Raw genomic sequence first — 23,189 nt, forward strand, 5'->3', positions numbered from 1 at the left:
ACTAATGAAGTTGGACTGACCATCTGGGATTCTTCTTTTGTGAGCCGCCTGTTTTCAGACTTTGCCATTTTTCTTTGGGTTGTCTGTCTGTCTTACCATGTATTAAGAGAAGCTCCTACCTCCCCTAGATTATATTTCTATTTTGCTAGGTTTCTTCCCAATGTTCTATTGTCATTTTAATTTTAACTGATCTGAAAATTCTGTTATAGGATATGAAGGAAAGGTCTAAAGTGGTTTCCTAATGGACAAATAGCTAAACTACACCCCAACCTGTGGTTATACTGAAGTTCTCATTTATTTTCAATCTACTGCTATACTAGCTTTTCTGTTCCTCTGATCTTTGGGGAGCTCCAGTTTTTGTAGCTGTTTTCAAAAATTCACTTTCTTTCCTTTCTAGCAAGTTCATAAGAAGTTAGTTTCTCAGTTGTCCTCTCACAGCCAGGAGTTTGGATTTCCCATCATGGTTCCCATTTTAGCTCTGCAACTGTCCAGTGTGACCCCATGACTCACAAAGCAACACGGCCCAGAATAAGTTCGCAGGCTCTGGAGTCCACCTGTCAACATTTGAATCCATAATCATGCAACCTCTGACAAGCTCCTGTATCCATTTTGGGCTTCCATTTCTCCATTTATAAAAAGGGAAAATGAAGTCACCTACTTCAGAAAGTTTTGAATGAACTAAACAAGATATTTTACTTAAAAAACACAAGGCTTGGCACATAAATGCACAACAACTTTAGTTATTATTTAGTTATGAAACCAAATTCATAATAACAAATTCCGTTATTTCTATTATGCAACACAAACTGGCAAAATCAGATCTGATTCCAGATTATCTGTGTACTAATTTAAGAGCACTTGCATTCAATCAAACTAGTCTGCTTTCTTGAGGTGAAGAGCAGGGACAATGCGCAGAAAGGGCCCACCATCAGGCAGCCCATTCTCTCCCTTCAGGAGTGAAAGTATCTGCATCACGCATGTCTGGGAGTCAAAGGAGATGGGAAAGTGCTCGTTCACCTCACAGTCAACCTGTACCTTAACTTTTAATTCAGCTAGTTACTTCTGGCCTCTCCCCTTTAGCCAACCTCTCACTCCATTGGGCCCAGCTTTCTATAAACACATTTTAGCAGATCACCTCCCCCATTCCTGGCACAAAGAATCTATAATGGACCCACTATTTACATCTCAGAAAAAATCAACTCTCCTGCGGGGCTTTCAAAGCCAACCCACCATGGGTCATTCTAAAATTCTGTCCAGCCTCTCCAACTTCACAGATCACCCTGCCAGTGACACCTGCTTATCCGCATCCAATATCCATCCCTTCCACTGCACTTCTCATCAGCCAGAAATACTATCTCAAATATTATCATAAAGTCATGACGAAGATTCCCTTTCCTCTTTCTGAAAACCCCAGTCACAGTGACCAACAGGCCCACCTGTGGCCTCCCTGCACGAATCCTCAAAATAGAACAGCAGGAAGTTGGCCGTCTCGTTGCACGACTTTAAGTAGGTCACAAAATAAAATTTGTCCAGCCCAAGAGTTCCGAGCCTGGTGCTTTCTCAGATCTCTGCCCCGAGCCTCGCTTCCCTCTTACCCATGTTTCTAGTCCAGACAGTGCCCTTGCTGGCAGAGAGAGGAACCAACAGAAGCTGCCTCCACCAGCAGGCCACACAGACCTTACTCCTGTCCATCCAAACATTGCTTTCTAAAAAGCCTTTTTAGCCATGTTCAGGAATTTTCATTCAAAACAACAGAGCTACCACAGCAAGCTGACCCTCCCAAACTCCAAAAACCTGGCAAGTAGCCTCTCCCCACGACCACACTGGCCCCAGTCACCCACGGTCTTCACCTCATGACTGTCTCTCACCGTCACATCTCACTGTTCCAACTGCCCTGGTCCAAGGTCCCCACGGACATTCATGCCACCAAACCCAGGGAAACACGTGTAGGTCAGCCCTCCGCCTCTTCCGTTAGTCATCGCCCCCTCTCCTGCTCCATGTGACTCGGCAGGGCTGCCACTGTCCGCCAACCTGAACCCATCCTCCTCACCCGAAGAAAGGGATCCTAACCCAAAAGGAGGGCATTTGGGGAAATAAAACGAGCCCTAAAAAAGGAATGTTTGCACTTTTGTCTCCTAGACTGGCAGTCCTTAGGACTGGTAAATTTTTACTATAAGCCTAAAACCAATGACCACCTTTGATGGCACATAAACAGTAAGAGCCTGAGACTCAAAGAAGTACAGAGGAAAGCAGACACAGAAGGGGTGAAGGGGCCGGGCTCTAGAAGAAATGAGCCTAAAGGAGGGAGAAAAGTAAAGCCCGGGTTTGAGAAAAACAAGAGAAGGCAGAGCCATCTAGGAAACAGCCTTCTGTATCAATAAATACAAATGTGCATGACTCTTCATGATTCTTCATGATTGTTACTGTGCTAGATGGAAATAACCTAATCTGATCTCACTCTGGACACATATAAATTCTTACTTTTAACACACGATAAAACAGAAAAAATATATTACATAATATAAGCGTATATAAGCTTATGTGTCGATAGCTAGTCATTTTTGCAAAACTGGGATCCTATACATCCAGTAATTTAAGGGTAGTTCTACTTACCCACAGAATGATAGGTGCTTGTCTTCAAGTCGTACATACAAATGGCACTTAATGGCCCACAGTGGGCAACATCCACGTTTCCACAGATGCTGATCTTATAAATCATGTTATTTTTGGTATCAACAGCTTCCCATGTATAACTAGAAAGGAAGAAAAACAATATGTCACTGTCACTGATCTGCCAATAATTAAACTTCTCCCTAGTTTCACATTAAAGCCACTTTTACTCAAGACTACCACAATCTAGAAGACATACTTTCATCAGCCAAAAATACTAAAGTCAAACTATGTTAAGTTGAATAGAAGCCAGGGCACAAACCACTAAATACCACCTCGTTCTGGTTCAATCCGCCCTGAAGCTGCCACAAGACTGACCATGATCAAAATACTTAAATATTCTACAATTTAAGAATATCAACTCTCATAAGTAACTGCTCAAGAATTATGTTGAATATATGATCGTAACCCTTCCAATCACACCGGAATGCTGAAAAGCCAAAGGACTGTTTTTAACTTAATGTTATATAAAAACTAGTTATGGCATGAAAGACAATTCTCTTCTGGTTTTACCTTTTATGGCTACAGTTCAGATCCAAGCTAACAAGAAGAAGTTGTGCAATAAATCAACTATCTGACTCAAAATCAGACAAAATTTACTTTAGCTTGATCCACTCCATCAAGCATTTAACATGCATTAGAACTTACTCTCCATTCAAGCCTCTGGCAAAGTAAATACTGAGTTAATTGTTCAGGAGTCAATCTGCATACTTGGGACAAAATAATGGTTTGTCAGTTCTGTCAAAACAATTATTCTCAATTCTCCACTCTTCCTGGAGAGAATGTTTTGTCCATTTGTAAAATAGGGGTCATTTCCTCAGCCAGGCTAAAGACAGGAAATGAGGAAAGTAACTAAAAAGCTCCTTGCAAAATGCGAAGATACTGTATTAATTCAACTGCATTGCTGAGGAGAAGTTACATATGAATTGCTCTGGTTCAGCCTACTGGGGAGTTGGTTGGGGGAGAGATGGCTAAGTCCTGAGACCACTCAGGTGTGGGAGTGAATCTCCCCAGAGCAGTACCGCCTTGATGGTAGAAAGCACCAGCTCACAGAAGTAGCCGTGCTTTTCCCAGACCCCGCCTTCCCCAGGCCTCGGGACAAAGACCGGCACAAAACACAAGGCAACGTGGCTTTCCCTGCCTAGAGGCAGCCCTCCCCTCCCCCGACAGCCCTGTCCAGTAAGGAAGGAGCCCCAAAAGTGGGGCTGCTGACAGGCAAGGAGCCAAGCACTCTCCTGAACCTAGGGCTGATCAAATTTACCTGCCGAGAAGCAAAGGGACACAAGCACACGGAAGCACTCGGGCAGGGTGGCCCAACGCTCCCCTGGTTCTCACAGCCGTGGTTGGGAACCTGAAAAACAGGCCAGTGTGCTCCCAGGGCGCAGGCCTGGAGATAACGCTAGGCTCCTAAGCGGTTACCACCGAGTGTCGCTTTTTTTCAAGTGTAGTTGATACACAATGTTACCTTAGCTTCAAGTGTGCAATACGGTGATTCAGAATCTCTATTCCTTATGCTATGGTCACCACGAGTGCAGCTACCATCTGCCTCCAGGCAAGGCTATTACAATACCACGGACCCTGCTCCCTACGCTGTCTTTCATCCCCATGAAAGGGGATGAACGGGGGAAGCCTGTACCTCCCACTCCCCTTCACCCATTCTGCCCATCCCCCTACCCGTCTTCCCTCCAGCAACCACCCATTTTGAACTCAGCTTCTTTATCAGTCACCCCTTATAGTTATCTCCTAAAGGCAGGAAGGCTAAAGGCAAAAGAAAATACCCCAAGTACCACCAGGCATGAGAAAGTCATCAATAAAGGCCTGTTTCCTTTGACCTTCACTAACCTTTATTCATTTGCTTCACAAATATTTAAGGACTTCCTGCGAAGGCACTCAAGGGTGCAGCAGTGATCAAAGCAGACCAGTAAATCCCTGCGCCCCCCCCAGTACATACTGGGGGGGGGGGGGACAGAAAACAGGTAAACAAATTCACATACTAGTGTGCTGAGTTAAGTGCTCTGGCAAAAATGAAATCGTGAGTGCTGGGAAATGGGCAAGGACGAATTTAGACTTAAAAGTCTTCTGAGACTGTATTTGCCCTGAGATTCAAACAACAAAAAGGAGCAACTCAGGGGAAGATATGGTGGGGAGAATATTCCAGCAGCTGCACTAGCCACTGCTAGGCCGCGCAGAGGGAATGAACTTATTATTAGCACCCTGATGGAGAAGAGGGCAGTGTGGCTGCGGCAAGGCGGAGGAGGAGAGCAGCAGCAGCAGCGGGGGTGAGGGGGTGAGGGGTGAGGTCCAGGAGATGGGCAAGGCCCACTACACAAATTTTAAGCCAGTGCTTTTATTTGCAAAGTATTAGTAAAACTTTTCTATTAATTACAGTTAATTAAAGAAAAATGCTAACCTCTTATTCAAGAGCAATGACTACGTTTTTCTGGGATACTAGACATCGAATCTAAAACCTGAAGAGTGACATCATGAAAGTGTTTCACAATCCTAAGTGTATGAGAGCGGTACATAAAGGTATCATTTTAGAATGAATCCACTGCTAGGAATCAAATCTATAGAAATCCGCACGGTACCTAAAATGCTGTACTTTTCTTAAAAACAGAAATCCACTGCTGATTTGGCAAAGCTGATATTTAAACAAGGTAGTTGTAAAGAGTGTGTGTTTAGGGAGCAGAAAAAGAGATAAAAAAAGGAAAATGGGGAATACTGTCTTGATTATCTGGAAATCAGTGTCCCTAGAAAGAAAAATGTTCCTCTGATTTTCTTTCTTTCCTGATTTTGCATTTCATAACTGCTTTGTCAAGATTCACCAAACTGGTAAGTGGGCTCGGGAGTGAGGAGTGATGAGGCTATGAAAGTATTTGAGTGCTGGCTTTCTCCTGGGGCTTGATATAACCACTTACCACAGGGCAGTCCCTCCAGGCTGGCACCTTCGACACCCCCCACAACCGCACCCCAAAATACCGGGTGTAGAGTCCTTCATCACAGGAAGGAACAACCATAGTATATCTCTAATCTATACTACACTAAACCTCTGGATGAAAATATTTGCAAGCTGTGTAGAAATGTGGTCTACACACACACACACACAAGAGTGTGCACGTGTGCATCTCGAGTGTGTCAGCTAGGCGAAGGCCTCCTGCAGCAAGACAGGGTTGAGAGCCCAGGGGCATTTCCTTGAATCTCTAACACTCAAACCCATATCAAGTCTTCCAGGTCACTGCGGCTCTACGCCACCCCGCACCCACTCCGAGGGAAATGACGGGACGCGAGGAGGTGGAGCAGGGAGAACCACAAAGGCCCGAGGAAGAAGTCGGTCAATGGGAAAGAGCACCCAGCTGCCCTGCCCGCGGTCCCAGCTTTGCGGAATTCGGCCGACGTCCTCAGAGGAGGCAGCCCGTTCCCAGTAGAACTGCTCTTCTGGACGCACCACCTGTGTGAGAACCTTGGCTTTGAAAACGAGCAAAAGCGAGCAAGGTCCGTGCCATTCTACCCCATTTTCCAGCGTGTAGTGTAGGAAGCCGACACCCCCTTCCAAGTCTCAAAAAAACCAAATTCATTTCAATGCACACCTGACACTTCTAGACATGCGTGTAGACCCAGTAAGTGCCCTGGACCCACAGCTGTGACACCAGCTCTCCTGACACAGCCCACACACAACGTGTGCTCCTCGGGGCAGTCATGGCCTCCGCTGTCCCCCAGCATGTGGACCAGGATGGAGCACAGCATGGCTCTCCCAGAAAAGCCACCTTTCTTCCACCGTCCTGAGCACCTTGGCCCAGGAGCCAAAGATTCCCAGGATCAGAAGATTGAGCCCCTCACCCCAAGTCACGCAGGTATGGAATGTGCCAGGTCCGTCTGAGCTCCAAGGGCAAGTGTTTAACCACCAAGGTGAACTGCCTCATTTACTTTGACTTCTTCAAAGTTTTTTTTAACTTCTCAGAAAATAGTTTCAATTACAACACTGCAACTGATGAAACAGTCCACAGAACTCTAGTTTAAATCTTGTCACAATAAATGCCACTAAAATGACAGATCCTGTGTTGCGCAGACGCCCAGCATGAGCGAATACACCGGAGGGTGGCCCTTGAGGAAAGGCCGCACACCTGGGCGAGATGCAGACTGCCCCGGGCCACACTGCCTGAGAGACTGCACCTTTCCCAACTCAAGTTCTCCTCCACACTTTCACACTTCTGCTCTCTACCCCGTCCACGTCTGCGCTCTTCTGAACTGCCAACCACCAAAGGCACCGCCTTCTGCAAACTCTTCCCTTACCCAGTGCCATCTAAGGAAGCGTATCCCTCGGGTCCCTTCCCACAGCTGCCCTCGCCTGCCGTGTGGAGCCAAGCTGGTTGAGGGTTTCACCGAGAGGGACACTCATCTCTGACTCACCCTCCCCTAAAGGAATACTCAGCTCAGCAAAGAGCTGCCCTTTGATACCCCAACCAAGAGTCCAACAGTGTCACCAGTAACTGGGAAACATCCTACCGTCACTCCTTCAGATCCCTTGGGGAACAGGGACGCGGACAGAAGTCACACACAAGGTAAATGTCTTTAAGACATCTCTGATTTTAAAGTGAATTCTGCTCCTGAAATATGCCCTAAACGTGGACAATTAATTTCACCATAAAAAGTGAGCACACAGGCTGAGTCGTTCCTTAAAGGAAGCTTAAAACTGTCAGCCCCGACTGCAACTCCTACAGCCTCAGCCGAAAGTGTCTTGGACGACCACAGTCAGTCCGTGTCTGTTCAGTGGCACAGAGGTTCCATTTTAACCTCATTTGGTTTAAATTTCATAATATCCTGAAAGGTGTTGGCAGATTACCACGAGAAGGAGGCACACAAGTAGCATACTGTCAACCAAGCCCGAGACAGGAAGGCATTTCGACTTTTCCAACACGGTCCAGCAAAGGCCACATGCACAACCCATGCCAGGCAAGAACACACCCAGCCAGGGGCACGACGACGCAGCAAAGCCAGGTGACCAGACACAACTGCCCAGAGTCCAGAAAGCCTAACGGAGAAATGCAGGGCCACGCCCACTGAAGAAGGCCGATACGTCCGTCTGAAAGAAAGGAAATTCACAAGAAAAAGCCAGAAAGGTACAACTGGATAGACTGTGTAAACTCTTTGAGGCTGGTGTCTTCCTGGGACACCTCTCGGGTTTTCTTCTCTGTGATCACGGAGTATCTGCAAAACTGCAAACTCTTACAAAATAGAATTTGGCTTTCTTTCACTTTTAAAACCACTAACATCTAAAATAGAGTACATAAAATTCCGTTATAAAATGTAGGATATGCCCAACCTCTTAGAGGAAAAAAAAAATCTTAGAAGACTGAGTTCTTTCCCCCAACATGAAACAGCCCCACGAACCTGATGTGCTTCTTCACGCTTTCTGCCATCAAGTCACACTCCTGAAATACACCTCAGTTCCCTCACACTCCATGAGTCTTGGGGTTATGGTCATGGTCATGAAGCTATTAAACTTTTTATTACTGGCCTACAATTAATTATTGGTTTATAAAGCTGTACAGAGGTATGATGGAATCAGTAATAAAATTAATAAGCATGTGTGAATCTATAATTTGGTTTCTTCAAGAAAAAAAAAAAAAAACAAAGCTTGGTAACACACCGGCTAAATTCACACAGCACAGTAACTAGCCAGAGGAATGTTTTTCTGAATGCAGAGTGAGCAGCAAATCTAAAATTTTAGGGACAAGCGAAAAGTCTTTCCAACCTGAACAACAAAAAAAGATTTTCCAATTTTTGGCCTGTATCCAAGTCCTCTTGCGGAATACTCAGGAAATCGTTTGGCTCACTTCTGCCTCTTATCATTACCAGATAGTTTCTCAGCTCGTATATCCAGCTCTCTAACCTTCAAAAATCTGGAACAGTCTCCTAAACTTAAGAAGGGGGGAGGGGGGACGCAGGGAAAGGAGGCGCGGCAAGAGGCAGGATTTCCAAAATGGACATTTGCAGCAGAATGTCAAGAGCTTAATGTAACCACTGTTGTCAACAACTTTCTGCGGCCCACACTAAAAGAGAAGAATCTGATTTGGCATCCTGGTCTCAAGGCCAGGGGACACATGAGTTTGACACAGCATGGCAAAAGCTTATATAGGAAGTACTTCACTTCCTATTCTAAAAAACCCACAAAGCTGTGGATATAGATATGGGGCCTGAACAAAAAAAAAAAAAAGGCAAGAAAGTGCCAGACATTAGTCTTTGGTTTTCCCGGGTGGCTACACCGGGTCGGGGAGCAAGAAGCCAGTTGGCTAGAGAGGGATCCAGCTGGAAGAAAGGCTCTAAGGCAGCACCAGAGCCCAGGGCGCTAGGGGATGGGTGAGGCGGTGGCCCAGCAAAGTTTTAAAACCAGCACCATGAGTGACTAACAGAGGTCGTGTGAAATAGAGAGGGAGGTGAGCCTCACTCGGAAAGGTGCCATGGCAAGAGGCAGGAGCCCACAGACATGGCTCCAACTGCCGCCCCACCCTGACCAGCTGTGTGGGACACACTTCATCTCCCGAGCCCCGACTTCCTCATCTATGAAACTCAGCTGCTGCACAAAGTCACTGTGAGGGAAAGCATGACCAGGAACGCTGAACTTTTGAGGGACTAGGATTTAAGGCTTTCATCTGATCAATAGAAGGCTTCAGGCTGCTTCAAAATGGAGTTTACAAAAAAAGGTACATTGGCTTAGAGCCTCCTAAAGGAATGTCACGTAACACTGGCCAGGAAGTGGAGGGGGCAGGCCCTTATCTTGGGCCATCTCCACAGAGCTGGGAGAGCTAGAGACAGAGACTGGGGGTTGGGGGGGGGGGCCTAAGGACACACACACACACACACACACACACACCCGCTGCCTCCTGGGCTCTCTCAGGACAAGACAGCCACTTGGGGCCTACCCACGCCTGGGCCACGTAGCCACCAGCTGCCACCAGAACAGAGGCCTGACGAATCTGAAACTCTGGCAGAGGAGCAGGAGAAAATGGACGGCACATACCCTTCCTAAAGAGGTTCCAGCACAGTACGAGGTGTGGAATTCTCACTCAGTCCACTGGCAAGGGCCCCTCCACAACACAAACCTCCAAAAAAGGACCCTCTGTCCTTTCTGCGCCATGCCGTGGCCTTTTAATTCAGGTCAGGTCCGCTATTAGGATGTGGGCCTGTATTTCAACTCTAAACCCTCTGTGAGGATTGTTTAAAAATCAGAGTAATTACCTGGATGTTCCCAGACTGTGTTCCTCATATGCATAAAGAAAAGTTGGATTACAGGCTAAACCTCCTTAATTATACAGATGCCTGAATTCAACTGCTTTTAAAGCCAACCCACCAGCCCACGGCATAGGATTCAAACCATAATGCTCCGTCCCCTCGTAAGCTGTCACCAGTGTCCCAGAAAACCCTCCCAGCCCCAGCGCCGTTCCTTCAGCGAGCAAAGCACCAGCGAGGTCTGCGCTCGCAGCCGCGGGCAGGCCGCTCAGCTGCGACACGGACGAGGCCGCTGTCAGGCGCCGGTCTTCACCAGGCCGGCGCGGCTGACACGGAAGAAACGTCTCTGCTCTGAAGATGCCGGGTTCAAATGTCAAACTGGCCCCTGCAGCTGGAAGAACCCAACTGCCAATGGGGACAAGGAAACGCACACACAGGGCACCGCTTTGGTGCCAGGCCAGGAGTCACCGTCCTGAGTTCCTCTCAGAAGAACAGCATTATCTCACCTCACCCTCAAGAGCTTTTCTGAAGAACACAGGAAACATCTGTCGGGCAACTCTGTGCCCCGCGCTTTTGCTGAATGATCTGCAAACACGGTTACTCAACTTCACCCAACCTCTCCGGGCAGGTGCTGCCCCCCCCTCGGACACAGAATGACGACCCTCTGAGGCGCAGGGCCTTGCCTCCTGTCAGGAGCTGAGAAAGTGACAAAGCCCACACTTGAAGGAGGCTTGTCCTGCCTCAGAGCACATGCCGCCTCCAGCACAGGGCCACAGGAGAAGCATCACCAACCGAACGGGACCTGAAGAGAAAAGGCGGCCATTTGCTAAAGTGCCACCCTCGGCAGATATCCTGCCTCTTGGTTCACTATGGAAATTAAAACAGAAACTTCCTCATTTCCATCAAATCTAACGGTCTACCTGCACTGTCCTCACACACTCTCTCCACGGGGGCCCGCCCTGGCTGCCAGACTTGTCCCCTATCTGGGGACAGACCCGGGTTTTGTGTCCTCTCTCTTCTCCTCCCTTTCTCTCTGTGCCAGATCACTCCCTTCAGCACACCAGCCTTCCGTCAGAGACTTGGCTCTTTGCAACACTCCCCTTGGCCCCACACGCCAGCGCAGCGCCCACCCTCGGCTCTGATCCCTTTACAGCAAACTCCAAACCTACTGTGTGCACAGCCTATGTTCTCACATTCCCTCTGAGCCAACTGGGCTTTCACCCACCCCTCCCCCAAAACCTGGGTCATCATCACCAAAGACCTCTGCGCTGCCAAACCCCCTGGTCACTTCTCAGTCTTCGTGGTACTCAATTGCTCCACATTCAACATACCCAACCCCTTTTCTTCCTACAACCCCATCTTCCCTGGGCTTCCGGAACACTGTGCTCTCTTGGTTCTCTATCCCATCTCCCTGGCAGCTCTTCATCAGCAACCCCTCCAGGCTCCCCAGCATCCGGCAGACCTCCAGGAATAGGGTCCCTCAGACTTGGCCTCCACGACTTCCTAAGTACTTGTTCCAGTGTTTTCCAGCTATGCAGCAGCTCCCAAACTGACATTCCCAGCCCGAGGCACTGCCCTTAACCCCTAAAGGCAGAGTCTGGCTGCCCACTTGACCCCCCCAATCAGATCCTAGAATGCATCTCAACATCAACATGGCCAAACCCATGCCTTGTCTTCCCCCATACCTGCCTTTGCCGTGGCTCTCCCCAGCTCTGAAAACAGCAATTCCATTTGCAGTGCAACTTCCGACTGCACGGACTAAAGTAAAACCTGTGCTTGTCTTTCTCGCCTCACATCCCAGAAGCAATCATCAGGAAATCCATCACCTCCACCTTCAAAATACCCAACTCCAACCGCTCCTCACCACTGTTTGCTACGACCTTGGTCCACTCTACTGTAACTGCCTCCCCAGTGTATCAAAAGTCCCAGCATTCTCCTTGGGCCACCCCCACCTATGTCACTCCTCTGCACAAAATCCCCCCAGGGCTCCCACCAGCCTTGGAATAAAAGCCAGAGTCCCCCCAGCGGCCTCTGGGACCCGGCCCTCAGCTCCTTCCCCACCTCCCCTGCAGCCCTCTCTTCCTGTTCCCTCAGACCAGCGGTCCCTGTGCCCTGGCCCCTGTGCCCTGTCCGAGCCAATCAGCGTGCTCCCCACCAGAGCACCTGACACATGGTCCCCAGTAAAAGGCACTGCCTTCATGGTCTCCGCGACGGACGTCATCTTACAGAAAGGCCCCGGAGGAGTGCACACTTCCTTATGAAGGGCCCCGCCCGCAGCCCTTCCCACCAAAATGTCAACCAAAGGCCAACTCTACGAAGACGGAACAGAGAGCCATGTTGGCTTATCACTTTGTTTGTGGTGAGGCACACGTGTACAGCACGCAGCAGGCCAAGGCGCTCCGAGGAACAAGGAGAGGGTGACTCAGTAGAGATGCGCCCTGTCACTTCTAGGAATCCACTTCTTAGCACTTCCACTCTGGTGGTTTGGCTTGCTATTTTCAGACCAGGGGCAGAGACCAGGGAGTGTCGGGGGAGTTTTTGGTTTTCGATACAAAACATCATTTCACAGCGTGTAACTGGCTTCAGGGTGGAGAGAACCCACAGATGGCAACAAGTGAATTTTACACACAAAATCCACCGGTGCATCCTCCTGAGCGGGCCCTGAGGAGCATCTGCACACTCCAGCCCAAAGGCTCTGACTGAAAAGATGGCTCCTACACTTCCCTTCCAGGCTGCCCAGGGGCAACCGGGTTTCAAAGGCCACTTTCCTCCATTCCCACATCCCGCAAGCTTTGCCTCCCTACCTGAAAGCAAAACTGAGTAACACCTTCACGATCTCTCTAATTCCTACAACGCTCCTCGCCGCCCGGGCACCGTAATGCTCGGCAGGATCTGCTGTCCCCACCCAAGGAAGCTGCCCTCCAGACGTTAGGCTAAGGCCAGTTGCCCCAGCGGATCTCAGAGCACACAAGAGCTCACAGAAGGATCCCCCCCGAAGGTCTCCAGCTGCTCTGAGGGGCAAGCTTCATGCTCAAAGGACGTGGAGCGGCGGGCACCCCCCGCACCTCCACCGCTGGGAAGGGTGCGCGCCGACCTGTCCCCCGCGCCGGCTAACGCAGAGACCAAAATAGGCAGATGACACAGGGCTTCGGGCGCCTCAAAATCCTCTCCAGCAGCAGCTGTTGCAGCTGAGCAGCCCGGCAGAGCTGAGGAAGTGCTTGCGCGTCCACCCCCCCAACCCCTGGCCTGCCTTCCCGAGCCCGAATCCAGCACCCATCCCCCTCCATCCAGGGAAGCCCACGGAGAGCTAAGAAGGGGCCCCTGCTGACCACTGACACCCACACAAAAGTCCGCTGGGGCTTCTTAGCCCGGACAGGAGATGAACAAGGAGGCTCTCTCTTTCCCTCGACGGTGGAACTGCTGCGGCCACCCCAGGAAGGAAGACAAGCCAAGAAAACTGCAGGAAGGGGCCCAGGGCCGGCCTGACATATGGCATCTGGCATCCGCCCAAAGCCTACACCTCCCATCATGAAGCTCCTCCTTGTTTAAGGGAATTTGAGTGGGGCTTTCTGCAGCTCACAACTGAAGGAATCCTGAAGGATGCATACCTCCAAACCGCAGAATTCTGGATGCAAAATGGACCCGGAGAATCACACAGTCCAGTGGTTTCTAAACTTTTTCAGACGATGGAAACGTTTCTTTCTCAAAAGGAGTCTTTCGGGGGCGGGGGGTGCCAATGTAGAAAACGGCTAAAGAAGCGATGCTCTCTGGTTGAGGCAGAAACCCCAAGGCACTAATAGAGAACCCCGGGGGTGCAGGGTAACAGGCTAAAAATACCACGAAGATAAATGCAGCAACTCCAGCTCACAGACAGAAAGTAGTCATCACCGCCACCACCATTTGCGAACACTGAGGCTGGGAAAAGCACTGAAATGCATTGGAACCCTCAAACCAACCCTAAAAGCTTGACTAGCACCCTGGTTTGACGCAAAAGGAAATTAAGGCCTGAAAGGACCCATAACTGGCCTGACTCCTAGCAACTAATAAAGGGAGGGGTCCAAATTCAAACCCAAGACAGCCACTGCCCGCTCCCACGGACGGAACTGAGACCCAGAGAGAGATCTGCCAGAGTCAGCTCAATACTCCAGCTCTCGAGCCTCCAGTGCAAGCAGGACACACTGCACTTGGCCAACTGCAATCAACACGGCTTTATCAGCTATCTCCTGGCAGGCGCAGGCTGGGGGTGATACCTGCGAGGGCAGAAAAGTCCCAAGATTTGAAGAGCAGACACCAAGATGCATCAGCCAGAGGCCCGCCTCGCCCATCCCCCAAACTCCTCTGAAACCATTTAGAGCCAAGATCCAACAACTGCTTCCAGCCCTACCCTGCACAGCTGCACCAGGACAGGCAACAAATGTCCAAAAGGAGACTCACCGCCAAGACCACAATCAAAAGGGCACCAACGCCATGAAAACGAGGACAAACTACCAACAAAAGAAAACAAGCCCAAGGAAGGAGAATTAATGGAGCAACTGGAGCAGAACTTTACGACCTATCTTCCTAGGAACGATGAAAACTGTGGCAGCCAAAAGGATAGATTCACAGGCAGCCGTGACTATACATCAAGTTGTTGAAATAAAAAATTTTTTAAAACAACAGAAAAGTTTTAGAGCTTATGAGCAACAGAACAGCTAAAGCTGGGAGAGGGGAGACAAGACTTTCTCCTGGAACTCTAGGTAACAGCCAGATACAAAGTATTAAAGACAAGTCAAGCAGGACAAAGAATTAGTTACAATAAAGAAAAGCTGAATTACAGAAACTTTTCCCCAAACGAAGAACAGTTTTTCCAAACACACAGAACACTCTCGACTTGACTAGGTGCTAAGCCACAAGGGCAATGTCAATAAATTCCACCCCATTCACTAGCCACAATGGTTTGGGGGTGAGGGGGAGTGGAATTATCCATTCACCTTGAGAAAAATGATTCTAAACAACCAACGGGTTCAGGAAGTTGAAACAGCTAGGACTTCTGGATTCCTGAAAGAAACTATTTAGAACTTAAAGGTTAACAAACATGTAACAAAGCTCTGAGTGATACAGTCCTTGGAACAAAGAAACATATAGCTTTAAATTCATCTAATTATGTAAAAGGACTTAAAAGATCTAAGCTTTTCAAATATGTTATTAAGAGAAAGCAGAAATTAATAAAATTGAAAATACACAGTGACAGAGCTGGTAAACAAGAGGTAGACAAATCTTTACTAAATATGAAGACAAAAATGCACAGACATCAGAACTTTTTAAAAATTCACCTAGAAAGACAAAGAGTATTTTCAAAAATATAAGAGCATGCTGTACATTTATATATGAATGCAATATTAAAATGACAATTTTCTAGGAAATACAGACTTTTTGTAAAGTGGCTTAAAAAAAAAACTAGAAAATCTGACTAGATACATAAAGAAGGTAAAACTGAAAGCATAAGCAAAACAACTCCTCCACGGTACTCTACCTTCTCAAAGACACCAGGCCCAGATAGTTTTACTGATGAGTTCTACCAACAGTTAAGGAAGAGAAAACACCCATCTTACACAAAACTTTCCCACAGCATATAAAATACTAAAAACTAACTAGCTTTTTCCACAAAGCAAATATATTCTTTTTTTTTTTTAATTTTATTTATTTATCAGAGAGAGAGAGGGGGAGAGAGCAAGCACAGGCAGACAGAATGGCAGGCAGAGGCAGAGGGAGAAGCAGGCTCCCTGCTGAGCAAAGAGCCCGATGTGGGACTCGATCCCAGGACGCTGGGATCATGACCTGAGCCGAAGGCAGCTGCTTAACCAACTGAGCCACCCAGGCGTCCCAGCAAATATATTCTTGATGCTAAGCTCAGCCAAGAACAGCATGGCAAAGAAAATTACCGTCTAGTCTCACTTAAAAACAGCTTTAATCATCCTACATAAAATGTTAGTAAACAGAACTAGATATATTCATGAAAAAATAAACTTTCAGCCTCTCCTCATATCATACACAAAAACTAATCCAAAAAAATTGAACATAGGACTAAACATAAAAGTCAAAACTATAAAACTTCTAGAAAACCGTAAGAGAAAATCTGTTCGGCCTTCGAGTCGACCAATGGTTCTCAACTAGAGGTAATTTTGCCCATGAAGGGCCATTTAAAACGTTTGAAGACATTTTTGTTGGTCACATCTGGGGTGGGAGCAGGGGGTCACCTCCTGACATCTACTGGGTGCAGGACAGGGATGCAATTTAACATCCTCCATACACAAGACAGCCCCCACAACAAAGAATACCCATCCTAAATGTCATTAGACTGAGAATCCTTAGCATACGTAAAGATTTCTTAAGTTACAAAAAACACAAACCATTAAAAAAAAAAAGATACACTAAATTTTGTCAAAATTTAAAAGTATCTGTTGACCAAAGTACATATTTTTAAAATGAAAAGGCAAGCCAAAGACCGGGAAAAAATATTCACAGTACACATTACACAGACGTAAGAAAGGACTTGTACTCAGAACACACAGAGAGCTCTTAAAACTTGTTATGATGACCCCTCCCCAAAAGAATTGGGGAGGAGGGTGACAAAAGACTGGTTTTAATAGGCATTAGTGAAGGCTGTCCAAATAAACACATGAAAAGATAGTCAACATCATGAGTCAGGGGTATGGAAATTAAGACCACACTAAGATAACACTACGATCCCACTAGAATGGCTAAAATTAAAAAGACTGATAAGACCAAGTGTTGACAAGGACAGAGAACTGAAACTCTCATATAACGCTGGTGGGAATGCAAAATGGACAATGGACAATACAAAACGAATAGTCGGACACTCCCACATATCTACTTAAGAAAAAAAGGAAAGTCTATGCAAAATCTTGTGCGCAAATACTCAACAGCTTTTTATTTATAATAGCCAAAAGCTAGTTTAACACCCAGATTATTTTTAGATCAAAGAGAAAATCAAAACTAAAATGACATTATTTAAAACTAACAAAAATAACTGGAGAATGGTGTGCATCGTTGCTGCCTCCCTAGGGAGGGCAATCATGGCCAGCACAGTCCTCTGGGATTTCAACACCATGCCATTCCATTCGTGGTGGCTCCAATTTCGGTTCTGGCCCCACCCAACTGTCCCTCTGCTTAAGAAATTATTGAGGAATAAATGAATCCTACATCACCTTGCAAGGATTAAAGATGAGGAGACACTATCAGTGTAATTTCAGGCTTCTATCCCTCAATGGTCAGCTATGAGGAAGACACAAAGGACCCATAGGTATACCCAATCTCAGCCACTTCCACCTTCTCGTACACTGTCAATGACCAATGGGGGCATTACCAAGAGACAGATCCCCACAACTGGGGCGGGGGGGCGGGGTCAAGAAAAAAAAGAAAAAGAATGTTACCTCCAAAGTAATGAGCTACTTTCTACCACTAAGTCCCGTTCTGAGACCCTAATGAATCCTCTGACCAGCAAGATACAGTTCTACATGCTGAGATCAAAATAAAGATGAGAACATATGAATTATTTTTCTCAACCCCATCTTTCAAAAATCCTTCTACGAAACACTGATAAAAGATGTGAAATCCCTCCAAGAATTCATTTCCTAGGAATTCGTCAGGATGCTGTTCTAAGAATTAATGCATGAGATCTAATGTACCCATAATTAACAACCTTGGGCTTCTACACACATTTATTGTTGCAAGAAATTGCACACACAAATGGATGTGGTCCAGGTTCAACATGTGGCCCAAATTAAGCATATAAGCATTGTTCCTTCAGAAAAATTGCAGGGGAAAAAAATCTCCTTAGAGACAGCAACCAAACCAACCTCAACTCCCAGCTGGCTTCATTATTCTCTTGTTCTCAATATAATAAAAACTTTCCAGCATTTTTACCCAAACAATTGGGTGGAAACTTATTCTGAATAAATTATAAAGTACTTTACTTAAATCAAGCAGCCCAATGCATTATTTTATAACTAGTGTAAACTGTTAGGACCCCTAACAGTTTACACTAGTTATAAAACAAAATGGAAACTCATCTACCATATATGATGTAAAATGGTAGTTTCCAAAGTGTAAGTCACACAGTGATGAGAAAGGCTAAAGACGAGCAGAGAGCATGTTGGTCACTTTGGTGACTTTTGATGACTTGGCATGGCCTGGCTTCTGCCCTCCTAACACTTGCTTTCACTGTTCCAGCCCCACTGACCTCCAGACATTCCTCAGCAGCACTAACACTCCTCCTTCCCCGGGACCTCTGTCCATGCCAGACCCACAGCCAGTCACACTGGCCTCAGGAAACACGTTCTTTCCACTAGCACACCACCTCCCAAAACAGCTGAGTGACGAAGAATCCACCAACTTCTTCTCCAGCTCAGGGCTCACCTGGCACAGCAATCATCTTGAGTCTTAGAAAACATTCGACTAAGGCGCTCTAAGAAGCGGCATGTGAAGCACTCGGTAGAGGCCCATGCCTTTGGGAAAATAGCCTTTCTTGCCCCTGCTTTTCAGTGCACAACCCACAGAGACCTGTTCTCTCCTCCATGAGCACAAATGCTGCTCCAGTAGTTCTCCGCTGTTTCCATCACACCTCCCAGTAACTAACTGCACCAGGAACCCCTGCCACCTCCTTACCCTAAAGACAGCAGGCCCACAACTGGCCCTCAGCTTTGCCCTCACCCAGGGGCCTCACCAGGTGACCTGCTGGAAGCCCTGAAGCCTACTCAACTTCCCTCCTCTTCCCTCCCTGAGATTCTAAGGGATCGCAGATGAAAAGTATCCTTTTTGGTTCTAGAGAACTGGGTAAGAGAGAAGTTACTTCCTGGGACCCAACTCTTTTATTGAGAGACAATGACAATTTACTAGCAGGGCGCTAGTTAAAGATGTACAGTGTCTGGGCACCACAAACTGTGGCATAGATGACGGGTTTCTGGTGACTGCCCTAGATGCCAAAACCACAAAGAACAAGAGAATTTTCGGTGGAAAAAAGTATGTTCTGTGTTACAAACAAGCAATTTACAAATATTTGGGATGTGATCCTTGTGTCTACTGCGATGTCTACGTGGGGCCTGCTGCCATTTGATGAAGCTACACAGAAATAACACTTGTACAGTCTGCTTTTCATACTTCTGGGGAGTATCTGGGTGGGTCGTTCACATTTCAGACAAATGGACTCCCAGAGACAGAACAGAAAGACAGCTTAACACAACCCGCTTTGGTGATACTAAGTAGAACTTTTCATACTGGATTTAAAAAATTATCAGCTTGCATTCCTGTTCTCCAAATATAAGCTAGAGTTAAGAATTTTAGCCAGCGTTATCTCATAAAAGTACACACAGATTTCTGACACTCCCCCCCACCCCAAAATGTCTTAACAAGCATTTAAGCCAAGGTATTCACTTAAAACAGGAACAAATAAGAAGAATTTCATTTGGCGGAATATTAAGTTTAAAGTTGAGATTATGCACAGCTCTGGAGAAGTCTCAACACAAAACCGCAGAGCAGTAACAGACACGGAAAAGAAATGTGTCCAAGCCCACCCCTGAATGGACGGGGAGATTTGCTGTCCTAAGGAAATCTGGAAGAAAAAGCAAACACGCCAACTTTGAAGATATTCTAAGACTGCAGAGCACACATTTGTCCCACTAACAACGCATATCACTCTCTAGCATTTGCGAAGTTGAAGATACAAAGGCCATTTTCTACTGAACCCAGAAGCCATGTTCCACTCGAAAAGGAGGTTAACAAATGCAGATTCAAATTCAAGTCCCTTCGAGGACTCACTTTCGGTGAAACTAAGCCCCCCCCCAACCCCTATCAGCTACTTACATGTTTCTGCAATCAAAACCAACTTTAACCCTAACTATTAAAAAATAAATTCCAATTTGTTAACAGGACCAAGACTTCGAGACCACTAGCCCAGTTACTTTCTTCCCAACAGGACTGGTGGCAGCAGCCATTATTCCAAAACCTCCTCCTTTAAATGTTAGCTGCAGCTTGACCTGGCAGAAGTCGACCCCCTTTTCCGTGTACCATGCTCATTACTGTGTTAATATGTATCTTAGAGCAGCCAACTAACCTATTAACGAATGTGCAGTAAACACTCCAGTCTGCCTCCCCCCACCCAAAAAGGGAAAAGAAATAAAGAACACGGACCTTGCAAAGAATTTCTTTTGTGAGCTCAGTCTCAGTCTCCTTAGAACAGTGTTATCTGCGAGTTCTAAACTCAGGGGTACAAATTAGACCATGTCTGATACAAGGGAAAACTAAGAATCCCGTAAACCCCACCACAAACTCAAAGTTTAGCTCAAAGCGGGCTCAACTTCATTCTGAGATATAACCTGGAAGCACCCGTTCACTGGTGTTTCCGAACTCTTCGCCCTGCTTCCTTCTACCAAAGTTTAAAAATAAATAAATAAATAAAAGTTGGTTTCTCCATCATCCTAAACAGTCCACAAAAGGTTGGTCAGAAAATTCTCCTAACTGGCAGTTCCCCAGCCCCGGGACTCCCATCCTCGCCCGCGTAGGATACTAACAGCCCTCGATGGGACTGGCGATTATACAATCATGATTCCCAGAGCAAAAGGCTCCACTAGAATAATCCACCCTGGAGACAATGACATCATGTGAGCAACTAGACAGGAAGTTAGGCTCAGAGATGTGAAGGGTAAAGTCTTGAAAGCCAATACAGGATGACCACCCTCCAGTCCCTTGATCAAAAAAAAAAAAAGTCACCTTCTGCAGAAAAGCTACTTTAATGAGAAAAGGAAAAACCTACATGGAGGAAATCAATTAGCAAATGAAACCACCCCCCCCCAACTCTAAGGCCACTCGTGCGGGATCCTTCCACACTAAGGGCCCTCTCCAAAGACCAGCTGGTGAACTTTGAGGAAAACGTGGAGTGGGAACAAAGCGAAGCTGTAGTTCCTGCGTCCTCCAACTTTCGCAGGCGCTCCGCTGTGAGAGGGCAAGCGCTGGGCGGAGGGCGCCCGCAGTGTGACACCCGGCTGGGTCCGGGCGGCCGGCTGCTCGCACACAAAGACGCCCCGGACTTAGTGACAGCCACAAGTGGCTAGGCAGCGGCCCCCCGGGCCAGCGCCAGGACGACGAGTACCCCGCGCCCCCCGCCCGCGCGCGCACGACCCCTCGGTCTCTCATCCCTCGCCACTATGCGGACAACTTTCCCTCGGGGCCGGGGGAACCCAAACCCAGAAGAAAGGCGACTCGGGGAGCCCAGCCTCTCCCCAGAGCGCCCCCGCCCCCAACCCAGCCCAGCTGCGCGCCCCGGGCACCGCGAGCGAAGCCTGCGCCCCGGCGGGCCACCCACCTGCACAGCTCGGGGAACTCGGCGCCCTGGGCCAGCGCGGCTCCCGGGGCCCAGACGAGCAGCAGGAGCTGCAGCAGCAGGAGGGAGCGCAGGGGGCGGCCGGCGGGCGCGGGCCCCAGGTGGGCGCCCCGGCCGACGGCGGCCCCCATCGCGCCCGGCCCGGACTGCGCGGCGAGCGCGGGGCTAGCGGCGCGCGGCTGCCGGGGGCCGCGGCCGGGACATGGTCGTGCAGCCAGGGCGGAGGCTGAGCTGGAGACGGAGAAGCGGAGAGGGGCACGAGAGGAGCGGGAGCGGTGCAGGAGCCCGAGGGGCGCGCGGCTCGGCTGGGCTCGGCGGCGGCGGCGGCAGCAGCAGGAGCAGCAGCAGCAGCGGCCCCGGAACAGCGTCACGTGACCGCGCTTGGCCCCGCCCCCTCCCCCGCCCCGCTCACATGACTCCCTTGTTCAGGTGATCCCCGCCCGCCCAGGCTCCGCCCAGGCCCGGTCACGTGAGCGCGGCACGCGCGGGGCAGGAAGCGGCGCAGCGGGGAGCGGGGCGCAGGTGCGTGGCCCGGGCCTGAGTCCCCGCGGCTGCCCTCGGCGGGGACCGACCCCGGCCTCGCTTTCTCCCTGCGCACGCTTTGGGTCGCGGTGTGGGAGCGTCCCAACCTCGAGTTACCGTACCTCAACCCAGACGCACGGCCGGGGAGGGGAAATAAGGGGGTCAGACTTGGTGCCGAGCCGTGAGTGCCATCACACGCCGCGTCGCCTCGGAGCCTGGAGGAGTGGGAACGCACTTTCCCTGCTCTGCGGAATCAGCCCTGGAGCCCCGCACGGGGGTCCCGCGGTCGCCCGGCACAGCCTCTCCCAACCCTCCCTGGGAGTATTTCCCCAGTCTGGGCTTCCCACGTTCGGGAGGCAGGGCGGATGCGGGGCCGGGGAGGATGGAGGAGGCAAAGGCGTGACTGCGAAGTGAGTGCCGCCCAGCAGGGCTTCGTTAAGTCCTCGATTCCAATACTCCGTTGAGCCCACACTTTGTGAACCGCTCTGAGCTACGCACTGTGTGAAAGTAAAAAGAAATCTGAAGTGTTGAGTTCAAAAAATTTTACCTTCTCTAAGAGCAAATAAAAAGATACAGACTAACCCCAGCGGTGACAGCTCATCTTTTCTTTAATGTTTTTCCGTGCCAAACAAACCCTACTGGCTGGCACTTAAGCATGAATCTGGAAACCACGAGATTGGACCCTTGTTATGAATGAGGAACACACTCAGAGACGTTAACTGATCCAAAAGCACTTTAAGATGTGGCAAAGCTGGGATGCAAATACGTACACATAATCATGACACAGTAGAGGCTAACATTTCTTGAGCGGGTAATGGTGTGCGAAGTAGCATTCTGGTGCTTTCATTTAGCTCATTTAATCCTAATACGACCCTATAAAAAGAAAAAGTACCTTTATTGCACCTATTTTACAGATAAGGAAACTGAGGCGAGAGAGATTAAATAATTTGCCAGTCGTGCAGCTAGTAAGAAGCATGGGTTTGAGCCAAGTCAGACAGTGCCAGACTCTGGCTTAGTCACCATGCTATTGAAAGAGTAATATAACCCAAGAAGAGAAAGCACTGTAGTGGCTCAGGGGGAGAGCTCAGATGTCCAACTGTGGGCGTCTAGAAAGGGTTCATATTTTGCAACTCCTCTATTATAATTGATACAGGCAAAGATCTTCAAGGGATACCAAAACCATCAGGTGAAAAGCTGTTACAGCCAGAGAATATTCACTTTGTCTCAAAGTATCACCCTCAAAGTGTATTTCCCTAATAAAGGAGAAATATATCTTCACAAGGGAAAGATCTGCTAGAAACACCTTAATCAAGTGATTAGGATTACTATCACCAATATTTGGAAAAAATAATGTTTTCTGCCTCCTAAAGTGTGCAATGAAAAGTACTGCTAA

General features: G+C 48.2%; 1 protein-coding gene across 1 annotated transcript in view; it reads right to left on the reverse strand.

Moving 5' to 3' along the window:
- IGF2R (insulin like growth factor 2 receptor) overlaps positions 1-21,644 on the reverse strand; it is a 96,248-nt gene extending 74,604 nt beyond the window's left edge. The window contains exons 1-2 of the mRNA XM_059176613.1: positions 21,257-21,644; positions 2,614-2,753 (exon numbers count right to left, since the gene is read on the reverse strand). Coding sequence (XP_059032596.1) covers positions 2,614-2,753; positions 21,257-21,405 — 289 coding nt within the window. The 5' untranslated portion in view covers positions 21,406-21,644. The remainder of the gene's footprint in view (positions 1-2,613; positions 2,754-21,256) is intronic.
- Positions 21,645-23,189: the final 1,545 nt, after the last annotated feature.

This window comes from Mustela lutreola, chromosome 6 (genome assembly GCF_030435805.1).
Source record: "Mustela lutreola isolate mMusLut2 chromosome 6, mMusLut2.pri, whole genome shotgun sequence".
Taxonomy (NCBI): domain Eukaryota; kingdom Metazoa; phylum Chordata; class Mammalia; order Carnivora; family Mustelidae; genus Mustela; species Mustela lutreola.